Here is an 11978-nt window from a genome sequence, read left to right as displayed (position 1 = left end):
CATTTGCTTGGAGGATTTCATTGCTAACGCTACTAATGCGACTGCTGCTAGTGCTGCCGATGCTGCTGCTACCCACGCTGCTCTCCACACTTATAAGTCTACCCCAGGATCCCGCCCCCCATTTGTACCTCTGGCGCAGATTCAAGGCGGATCTTTTGCACCTCTGCCCCCTGCTGGGTGATTTTTACATGATTCACAATGCGGACAAGGCTGATTCTCAGTCAGAGGTTGCATCAGACCCTTATGTACACTATGACGTAAAAAAGACAGGAAACGTACTTATACGTCTTTGGTAGAGGGCGCCATTGCATTAAAAGACGTCTTTGTACGTCTAAGGGAGTAAATGAGTTGAACAAAGTACAGGGTCCTTCACCTGACTACAGATGATCTTCTGGGGACTTTATTTGGTTTTAATCACTTTTGGGGTCTGTATCTATGCACACTCCCTGGTTTTGCTACCTTCCCGGGTACCACATACACACTGCTTAGTTTCTCTGCCTTCGTGGGTACCACATACATATTGCTTGGTTTCTCTGCCTTCCTGGGTACGACATACACACTGCCTGGTTTTGCTACCTTCCTGGGTACCAGTCACACAAACGTCAGACGACTCAGCACATACCGACTGTCTCAGCACTACACACTTTCACTCCAAGGCAGTGCTGTGAACCAACTTACTGACAAGAGGTAGTATTTAGAATTTTAAAAAGTGCTTGAAAGGTTTTGTTCATGTAAAACCAACAGATTATGACATTATTATTATTATTTAAATCAGTATTAAACAGCATCAGCATAGGTTAAAGATATTATACAGACTATATACGATAAAAAAATACTAAACCACCCTTGCTTTTCCGTCATTTCTTGTATAAGTTAACACACAGATGTATAACATTTGTTTATACAAATATAATGATTAAAAAGTAGCTGATTAGAGTTTTAATTTTGTATTCATTAATCTGTAATAAAAATGGACATATTTTGGTTAATAAAATTAACAAGAAATAAAAGTAAAGGGTGTTCTAATACTTTTTTCAAGATTGTCCTAACATACATTTAATGTTTACAGTATATGTCTTCGGAAGAAGCGCAGCATTAGATTTTTTTTTTTGTTCTCTCTCTTTGACTTCTGAATTTGAATTTCTGTCACAGATGTGCTTGAATTCTATTTTGGATGATTTGTGTTAAACTGCACAAATATTTGAAGAGCCATAGAATTCAAGAATCACACCAGTGCTGCTACTCCTCCGAACGGGTGAACGCCCTTGATTAACAACCTGCGTTGAGGTGGCTTTTGAGATTCGTGGTGTGGGAGAAAAATCTCTGAAGGCATTCTTAGACTTCAAGAGAGGGTCCACAATTTTCAAAGACACACTTCCGTCTGAATCAGAGGCCTCACTTGTATCCGGAATATATTCATCTCCACTGTCATCTGAGTTGGAGTAATAATGCTTATCCATTCCAAAGTCAGCCTGTTTTTTTAATCTAAAAAACAACAACAACGAAATATAAAGGATAGAAGGCAGGAGACCAATAAAATATATGCAATTTGCTTGTAAGATTCCCTGAAATCTATATGGGTTGTTTACCTGTATACTTTTGGTCCTCCTGAGCCTTGGGATAGTAATATGGTCTGGGTCTGAGGCGCAAAGTTCAGGGGCAGGATTTGACAATGATTCGTCAGAATCTGTGTCGTTATTCCAAGGAAGATTCAGCCCATATTTTTTGTCCAAGGGAGGAGACTGGGTTGCATCAGAGTCCAAGAGAAAATTGAGAACCCATTAAATACTTAATCCCCAGAGGAATCTGCACAGAAAAAGGTCTTAATTCTATTTGAAAAAAAAAAAAAAAACTAAAATATTGATGAATGATATGACAAAATAATGTAATAACAAAATTAATTGACCGTAACAAAAAGCTCCCGGGAGGAAAACTACATTAAATGTTTTTTTAACAGGGCAGTGAAAATATTGGAAAATAAAAAAAATAATGAATAAAATAATATGAAAAAAGAATTCAATGTGTATCGATGGACCCATATGAAATACTTATATCGCTATGTACTTATCAGCCATATCGCCCAGCCCAATATGTAACTGCAACTTCAAAACCTCGGGCCATAACAGGATTGTAACATGGGATGCATATCTTCATTCCTAAATTTGTAGATCCCGAGGAGGCTGCTCAATGGTCCTGGTAATGTAAACCTCAACCAATTCGGTCACAGCCAATGTTCTCCATCCTTGTTAAGAAGTTTTGAAATGATTTAATAGATATACTATTGCAAACTATACCAGAATTTTAGACATTTTAAACTTTTGATCACAATTTTACCTATTTTCTAAAAATCTGAAGAATCCACATGCCAAATCACCTGCTGTGGACACATAGGTTCTGTTCTGACAGATAATTCAGTTACAGGTTGTGTACTTAAAGCCAATAAGAGGGCAATGCAGCAGTCGACAGCCTGACGAAAGCTTAAGTCTCCCAATGAGAGAACTGTAGTGGCTGGTAGGTTCTTAGATTGTAACATAGTAAAGACATATACTAGGCATAACTGTATATCATATGATGATGAGGGAAAATATTATTAGCTACGATTTATGTCCAGATATATTAGAAAACTTGTCCAACCAGCACAGGTCTATCTAACTGTAATTTTAACATCTCAAGACACGACAGGATGACCACATGATACGCATACCTCCTTTTCAGAGTCTGTCAAAACTTGAGAAGGCTGCTTCGATGTTCTGGTGGCATCAACCTCAGCCGATTCCGTCATTGTCGGTTGTCCTCCATCCTAATGAACAAGTTGAATATTAATTTAATGAATTAAAAAAAGAAAATGGATCAGAATTTTACACATTTTAGGCTTTGGCCACCCAAAACAAAAACTAACAAGTTCACGAATGAAACAAAACCAATTACTTTAGCGCATGACAATTAATCTTCAGTAGAGATATGTTGTGACTGATATTTCAGTCACAGGTTGTCTTTTGAACGCCACCAGGGCCGCAATGGAGCACAGGACAGCCAAAAGTCTTCTTGTCGGACACCTGTAGTGGCTGGTAGGTTCTAAGATTATAACATAGTAAAGGCACATACAACTCCTAACTGTATTTCATATGATAATGAAGGAAAAGATGATTAGCTATGATTTATGTCAACAATAAAAATGGCTCTACGGGGTCCCCACAAACACAAACCTGACAGTTGGGTGTCAGATGGCCAACATACCTGACACGCAATTCAACTCAACTGGACCCCACAACACAAGAAAAAGCTGAGTGAGCCTCAAACCAGACATACACATTCACTGACAAATATCCTGTGACACCAGATATATTAGAAGTCTTGTCTAATCAGCACACGTCTATCTAACTGCAATTTTAACATCTCGAGACACGACAGGATGAGTACACGATACGCATACCTCCATTTCTGAGTCTGTAAAGCCTGGAGGAGGCTGCTTCGATGTTTTAGTAGCATCATAAATTTATTGAATTAATTATATTTGAGGTTGGATTAGATTTTTACACATTTTAAGCCTTAGCCACCCAAAACAAAACATAAGCTCATGAATGAAATAAAACTAATTAATTTCGCCCATGCCAATTAATCTTCTGTAGACACGTGTTGTGACCAGTGTTGTTTTTGGCAGGCATTTTAGATTTTGTCCAAGTCATTTGGACAAAGTGCTGATTTGTTTACATCACATTTAGTCATCCCAATTCGTTATAGTTTTAGTCCAGTTTTAGTCAACGAAAACTAAAAAAAGGGTTTTAGTCCAGTTTTAATCGACGGAAACGCAAAAAAAGTTTTACCCTAGTTTTCGTCAATTTATTCACAAAGGTTTTAGTCCAAGCGGCACGGTGGCCCAACTGGTTAGCAGGATGGTCTCACAATATTGAGGTCGTAGGTACGATTCTGGCTCCGGCCTTCCTGCGTGGGTTTCCTCTGGGTAATTCGGTTTCCTCCCATATTCTTAAAACATGCATGGCAAGTTGCTTGGAAACTCTAATTGCCCCTAGGCATGAGTGTGAGCGTGGATGGTTGTTCGTCTATGTATGCCCTGCGATTGGCTGGACACCAATTCAAGGGTGTACCTCGCCTACTGCCGAAGACAGCTGGGATCGGCTCCAACACCCCCCGCGACCCTAGTGAGGAGAAGCGGTACAGATAACGGATGGATGGATGGATGGGTTTAAGTCCATTTGAGTTAAAACAAGGCATTCAAGGTTTCCACCCAATAACAAAGACTTTTGGATGGACTACAAAGGATTCTTCATTACAAACAGAAAAAAGTGGCAACAGTGGAATCAATGCTCACTGCTCCAAAATAAGCAGAGAAGCAAAACATTTTGTTGGGCAACTGTTGTGGCTTTATTTCACTAAAAGCAACATAAAATAATTTATGAACCACATGCTAACAATTTTGTCTCGTCAACGAAAAAAATTCATGTACATCACGTCATGTTTTCGTCATAAAAGAACCTCGTTTAGCTTGTCATCGTCATTAAAAAAGGGGCGTTAACGAAGTATTTTCGTCATAGTCATCAGTGACGAAAACAACACTGGTTGTGACTGATATTTCAGTCCCAGGTTGTCTCCTGAACACCACCAATTGGGCAAGGGGGCGCAGGAAAGCCTGGGGTCTTCTATTTTTACAGTATAGAAAGGCTAAATATCAAATTGAAACAGTGTTTTATATCATGAATATACAGGGTTGGTGCTGGTTCTGGTAGGGAAACCACAACATAAAGATGTCCTTAATTAGTCCCACAATGGGGATATTTGCAATATGGCATATGATGGCCTAACAGGGCCACCGCCCAGAAAAGAGTAACGCAGAACTTTGTAATACTGTCACTCCCTGACCAGTTCGTTGTTCCTGAAGAGCCAAACTTTGACTCAGACCCACAAATTTGAATTACAGATAGTGGACAATGGAGAACTCCCCCAGTCAGTCAGCATGTTCAACTTCCATAGAAACCTCAACATACATTTATTAGATTGCCAAACTAATTGGAAACTACATCACCAGAACACCACAAGTGGGCTCTGTTATTGTACTTAAAGATGCATCTTACAAACCTGTGTTCTCCAAGGCCAGCTGGTCCATAGTCTTAAGTTATTTCTTCGCCAACATCAATGTCTCGGAGCGCAAACAGACAGAGGTGTGGTCTGTCCTCTGTTGTCTTCTTCTTCATTTTACAGTTGGGGTGCATGTGGTCATCATTAACCAGTCTTCCCAGACTGCCATCTTCTTGAGCGGCATCAACACTTAAAATAGATTTAAAAAAAAAAAAAAAATTATTCAATCAATGTCAGAAATTAATCTTTGAGACAATCTTGTGTACACAAAACATAAAAATAGGAAATCCACAATTTTTAAATCTTCTAAATCAAATCATACAAGAAATTTCTATTGGAATCAGACCCTATTAACAGCTTGTCTTTGAGACTTCATGGTCTATATTTTCATTTGTACAGATTCAACGCATGAATAAAAGTAATTACCGTATTTTCGCAGTCATAAGCAAACAAAGCGCCCTGTCAGTCGATGCGTCCATTAAATGGACAAAGTACCACTCACGTCCATCAGCCCTTGTCATCAACGAGCTGTTGGAAGTGCATGTTAGCACACCCTGCTGGGCAAAGAGTGAGTTGTCCATGCTTACAATCGACCGTGACAAATACACCATCTGACTATAATGTTTGGGTGATGGTGTTGGAAAAAGCTGGACAAAGGGCAGCTGTCCACAATGTTTTAGTCTGTCTTATCATTTATGTTATTGCAAGCAAGAAACGTCCCAGGTTTAGACAACAGACAAAAAGTCCAAAGCATAACAGCACATCTCTTTAAACAGCCATGCAAATCTCTCTAAACAGCTATGGGATTGTGGGTCTCTGCTCCCAGAATGCATTGCTTGAATTAGCTAAGGCTGAGTGGCTTTTGTATTATTTTCATTTTTTTTGGGTATATTGATGGCATGAGAGATACATGTTTGTGTTAATCTTATTTCTATGTTTCATTGTTTGCTTGTATGATGAGTTTTTTATTTTCTTTTTGAAACCGTGACTCTAAGGAGTGTGGTGAGCAGCCAAGTCCCTCCCCTGACGTTGCTTTGTAGGCTATTGCCAATGCACCTAATATTGGCCTGAGCCATTGTCAGCTATTGTCAATAGAGACTTGGCGTCTGCTGCAACAATGGGGTGATTGCTCATGTTATTGGGGCATAGTAGGCTGCTATCGGCTGTGTCAGTGTGGGCAGCTCTGCCAAGTTCATGCTATGCTAACAGCAGCTGTGCTATCGTCTTGTCAGGCGGTGCGTCCAGTATATGTTACAAAGACAGAAATAGCGGCCTCAACAGGTGTTGCGCCCTTTGACACGGCGCGTCTTTTGGGTGCGAAAATACGGTATACATTTTTGCTTAGAGAATGATTTTTCCCCTAACACTTATGGGATGAGTATGTGTTTATTTTTTTAAATAAAAACAAAAATAAGATAACATCTCAATCTTTGCCTCACCTCCAAGTTTTTTCTTGCCGGCGGAAGTCAAACAAAAAGACAGTGCCTCTTCCATCCATCTTCCTGCGTTGAGATTTATCAGAATCTATCAATTTTCCTCTGTACTCCATAATAAAGAATAAAGTCGTCTTTCCTGAAAGGGGCCTTGGTAAATACTCCTCGACCTAGTTAACAGGGAAATCAAGATAGCTTCGTCATATTTTTAAGCACACAAATAAGGAGTCATCATATTCATTTGGGCCACTATACTAATGTAGGGTGGTTTGAAACATTGCTTCTTGTGAGGGATAGAGCAGAGCCCTTCTTTATGATTTTAAAGGAACAGACCAGCCAAAATTCATTTTCCAGCATTGCATTAGCCAGTATGTATTAGGACTGAAAGTACAAATGTCAATGGCACCTGGTTACGTAAAAAAAAAACTTTAAGATTATTTAGTTTCATAACAATGACATACACTGTATACACAGTCATATTGGATCGCGTCACGTGATCTCTGTGACGTATAACGTGCTTTACACTAGACTATCAATATCGGACTTGTTCACCGGTCTATTGTGGTATAAAAATGCCGGAGGGCGTCATCAAGTACAGCCTTAATTTAGATAGAACTCCTACCATCAGGTTTCACGCTCACTGAAATAACTTGAAACTGACAAAAGAAAAGGTCAAGACACTCTTAATGTAAAATAACCACTTAAAAAACGATGTCAGCTTGGTTATCAGAAAACAATAATATATCTTAGCAAAAGCGTTAACATCATACCTTTAAATGAGTTTATATACTTCGCTTCTAACTCTGCAGTCTTGTCCAGACCCTTGACTGCATGTTCAATAGTATCCTGCTTTGGGGACTTCCTGCATCTCAGGGAAGGCATTGTTTATTCTATAAAGAAAAAAGACAGTTTTGTGTTGAGAATTATTAATACTATAGGCTAAATGGAGTTTTAACAATATCAGTGTAAGAAAAATAAATTATAAATTAAAAAAATATCAATCCCTCCATCCCAATTAACGATTTCAACCATAATAGTTGATATTGAAGTTTAAACAACAGACAGACAGATTTATGCAGTGTGACTACAAAAATCTTACCAAAATTGCATTCACAGTAACCTTTGCTTTAAGAATCATGTAATTAACCAGTGAACATCGTGTCTTACACAAAAATTAATGACAGAAATTATCATGGTACTTGCATTCTGTTGTTCTATAACAAAAGTGCAAGCTGTTAGCTCCGCAAAGCTAACGCAACAAGCTAGCGTCCCTCGTGCTCACATTCAATGCAAACCTGACCACCGGATGAAAATACGCGTCGGTTTAGTTCTTTAAATGAGTAAAAGCACCATGACGTTTTATAATTATTCAATGCTTAACTGGAGCTCGTCAATTATGTCGATGTAGGAGCACATGTTTGCTAGGCCAGTGTTGTAGGCCCACATCCATGGTGCTACTTTGTATAGTGTTTGCCACACAACTATCTCTAACCATGAACAAATGCACTCGAGGCATGTTTTGAATAAAAACAAACGAAAAACACTTACCTCTCCGTTTCAACAGCAGTTCGAACTTCGAAGTGGTGATATTCTCCAGCGTTAAGCACCTGCTCGAACTGCGAATAGGTCAAATTCAACAGCGTCTTTTTTCTGTCTTAATAAGGACGCGATGAGAGGAGGAGCGCTTGCCTTTTCGTCAGCACGCCCCGCGCGGGTGGTGCTGCTTTATCACTCTCTATCTGTGCCCGCCCGCCGGCATGTCGATAGAAAAATAATATTCCTTCAAACATTACTTTCATCTTCTTAACGTTTTGTAGTGAATTTAACAGGTTCACCACTTTTTTCAAATACACCAATGGAAAACAGGTCTTAATTGAGGAAACATACAAAGAGCGTCTCACAAACACCTTATGATGAGCAATGTAATTTGATCACGTTTTTTGTCACTGCCTGGACGTCGGTTCACTGGCCTGGTGGCAGTGGCTTGTAGACACTGTCACTGAGTGGGAACGGATCTCAAGGTGGGTCAAACTAACCCAAGCAGTGGATCGGTCCGTTTTTTAAATTTATTAATTTTTTTATTTTATGTATTTATTTATTATTTAATACAAGGGCTTCGGCTCACTACCAGTGGGCGGGACCAAAGAATTTGGGTTTCTTTTGAGCTAGGAGGCAGTCAAAGGCAGTCCAATCCCCGGCAACATAAAGCGCCTAGCTCTGGGGACATGGAATGTCATTTCTCTGGTAGGGAATGAACCCGAGCTGGTGTGTGACTAGACCAGTGGTTCTAAATTTTTTCCTGTCATGCCCCCCCTACCAAGAAGAAAACAATTCGCACCCCCCCCCCACCACAATTTTTTTTTACATTTCGTACTAATGTACATGTTCTTTGCATATTAATATTAGATTGTCAATAAAATATCTTACCTTAACAAAGCTAAATTGATAAAAAAAAATATCATTTTGAGAACGACTATTGTGAGGATCTCGAAACTCAGTACTCTGTGGTGCTAATATTGATGAGATGATAAATATGTTGAAGCCACAGAACAAAAAGATTAGATATTGTTTGGAAATTAATGACGTACATAACAAAGGAATATCAGCCTTGATTGGAGTACATTACTGCATTTAAATTTTTAATAAAAATGAAACAATTATTGATGTTATGAACACTATGAAGAATTTAAAAAAACAATATATAGGGATAATTATAGTTTTCATTTTGTTATGTTTAGTCTGTTCATGTTGCATTATTTTTATGACAAAGATGATGGTTAATCGTAGGTTTGTTGCCCAAATGTACCGTTACAACCTGATTAATGTTGAGAATGACGAACTCAAACTGGACACTAAAACGTAAAAACACATGGACTTCTTGCCCCTGTCCACACACGTGCACACACACACACACCATACACGAAGATCCGGGAGGTAAGGACGGCTGTCCTCTCCTACAACGAGGCAAGGGCCTCCACCAAGTCACCCCAGGGACAAGTTTTATTCCCTGATGGTCATCAAATTATGAGGATCTCATTCTACGCCGGAAGGGAGGAGGGGAATTTTTCCCTAATGTGAGGTTTTCGCTCCTCCACTGATGATCACACTGTTGTATGATTTCATTATGATGATCTGTCTTAAAGCCGTAAGGACATGATTTTTAAATCCACAACAGGGGGGAAATGTAAGATGGGCTGAGGATAGGTAATCAGTTTGTGTATTCATAATCATGTTTTTATACACTCATTAATGTTTAACACACACAGAGACACTTACTTGTTATTTTAACACACACACACACAGACACCCCATCCTGAAGATGTGTTTAGTTAAACTGACCTTGGGTTATGATTTTCTGCCTGCTGGAGTCCCTGGTGATTAGTTATTGATGCTTTAGTTAAACTGACCTTTATACCGTGAGTTATTGATGTTTTCTGTCTCTTGGTGATTAGTTGTTGATGCTTTTCTGTCTTCTGGTGATTAGTTATTGATGAGTTAGTTTCAATAAAAAGGCAGAACGGAGGGTGAGAGTCAGAGGGTGTGCGGGATTGAACTGGCAAGACGGCTGTTTCGCCTCCTGGCTCCCTCTCCCATTCTGAATGGCACAAAACGAAAACTTTAGTAAGTTATTTCAGTCTAAAAAAGGCGTCAGGGCATTTTTAAACCGGACAGTAAGTCGTCACTGTCTTGGTTCCTTTTTGTGCCTTGACCCATCCCGGAATTATTGAAAGGATGCAGTCCTATTTACAGGCCCCAGTGACACCCCAGGTTTCTGTTGTTTGTACGAGGGCGCTTAATAGGTACTGCTATTCACAATCGTCTTAGGCTGTTTCTTTGCAGAAGTTTATGGACAATGTGTAGTGCTGTAGGATGCAGTCTAGAGCATTCTTGACATTGAAGCTTTTGTTTCCAGCAACTGCTAATGCGACCGTGCATCAAACATGCAAAACACAGACCCTTGCTCCTCAAGAAGTCAATCTTATCCTTGTGATGCTTTCTCCTAAATTCCTTACAAATTGTGAGACTGTTGCTCTCCATTACAATTAGCACATGGTTTGGCAATAGCATCCACTGAAACAGGTTCTGCCTTTGGCGTGGTGGTTTTGTTGTTTTTCCATCTTGGCGGGCACAATGACTGTTGTGAAGACTTTCTTTGATTTTGGTGTTTCTGTGTGTTGTGATTTTGTTTTCTGTTTTATAGAATCTTTCGTGCTTGTCAACAAAGTCAACAAAATCCTTAAACTTCACTCTTCTATTTGTTCTTTCTTTGAGATTGCAGGCAAATTTTCTCCAAGATTCTATAAGTCTGTATGGAAGTTTGTTTGCCAATGCCTTTATATTAGCCATGTTGTCCAAGTCCTCCATGTAATTAACATCTGCCATTATGTTCAAACAGCCCATAAGGAATAATGTGAAAGACTGAAGTGCAACACCATCTTCAGACTTGATTGTTGGCCAATCCATGGCTTCCTTTAAATATGCTTCTGCTATCATGAAGTCATCACCATAAAACTCCTTCAAGATTTGTTTTGCTTTGGTATGTCCTGTCAGAGGTTCCATATGGATGCAGCTCTTCACCAACTCATGTGGTTGTTCACTAGTATACTGCAGCTAAAATTGAAGATGATCACGGTTATCACTTGTACGGCCTTCAATCCCATGTTCAATGGCACCTATACAGGTTTTATAATGCAGAGGGTCGCCTTTAAACGTAGGAATGGAAAGTTCGGGAAGTAGCGATGCTTTTTGACTCTTTGCTAAGTATTCTGCGACACTGGCTTGCTGTGAGATTGCTTGGCAAAGGCCATCAAGCACATGTCCCTGTTGTTCTCTACTTTCTGTCTGATGTGGAAATCTAGCCATTGGAATAGTCGAAGTGGGAGCATTTCAGGTCAACACTGCTTGTTGCTCTGATAGGCTGTGATGGTAATTGAATGTTTTTCCTTGTTTAAATTGTAACACACTCATCAGGAATGTGGATACCATCCTCCTGGGTATTTTCATATCTTCTCAAGACATCCAATTTAGCATCAGACTCAGGGAGTGCCGTTTGCATTGCATGCATTTGCTTCTTTGCCTTAATTGCAGCTTCTTCTTGCTCAAGTGCCAACCTTTGTTGTAAATCAGCAGCCTTTGCCTTTAAACATGCTCGTTCCATTTGAGCCTTTAATTTAATTGAAGACGTTGACAGAAGTGAGCTTCTGTCTGTTAGATTCTTTACTTCTACTTCTATGGGTGTAGTTAGTTGATGCAGATCTACTATCATCAGGTGATATTTGTTTATTGCATCCTTCCTCTGCACGTTTCAAAACGTCCTTCTTCCATTGCTCACATTTCCATTAATTAAATTTTTTGGATCAAACCAGTTATTTTGGTCATCGGCAAAATCCTCTTCAGTCTTTAAATTTTGCACACCGGAATTGAGGTCCACAAATTCTTGCTCCATGCCGC

General features: G+C 39.4%; 1 protein-coding gene across 4 annotated transcripts; it reads right to left on the bottom strand.

The window, feature by feature from the left end:
• Window positions 1-554: 554 nt before the first annotated feature.
• On the bottom strand, window positions 555-8217 carry LOC148344817 (uncharacterized). 4 transcript variants are annotated; one of them, XM_088307293.1, is made up of 8 exons: window positions 8076-8217; window positions 7298-7417; window positions 6534-6697; window positions 5095-5283; window positions 4107-4157; window positions 2705-2800; window positions 1590-1687; window positions 555-1485 (listed from the first exon to the last, which is right to left on the bottom strand). In XM_088307293.1, the coding sequence occupies exons 6-8, from the start codon at window positions 2780-2782 to the stop codon at window positions 1185-1187; spliced, it is 477 nt and encodes a 158-aa protein (XP_088163419.1). In that variant the 5' UTR covers window positions 2783-2800; window positions 4107-4157; window positions 5095-5283; window positions 6534-6697; window positions 7298-7417; window positions 8076-8217; the 3' UTR covers window positions 555-1184. The 4 variants fall into 4 exon arrangements, with proteins under 4 accessions (XP_088163419.1, XP_088163435.1, XP_088163411.1 ...); XM_088307309.1 differs by lacking the exon at window positions 4107-4157 and having other exon boundaries at window positions 1590-1742; XM_088307285.1 differs by lacking the exon at window positions 4107-4157.
• Between the last annotated feature and the right edge of the window lie 3761 nt (window positions 8218-11978).

The sequence above is a fragment of the Idiotropiscis lumnitzeri genome, chromosome 1 (assembly GCF_059441095.1).
Source record: "Idiotropiscis lumnitzeri isolate Australia: NSW breed Sydney's pygmy pipehorse chromosome 1, RoL_Ilum_1.0, whole genome shotgun sequence".
In the NCBI taxonomy this organism is placed as follows: Eukaryota; Metazoa; Chordata; class Actinopteri; order Syngnathiformes; family Syngnathidae; genus Idiotropiscis; species Idiotropiscis lumnitzeri.
The sequence above is the reverse complement of the archived record's forward strand: the minus strand, read 5'-3'. Positions and strand labels throughout refer to the sequence as shown.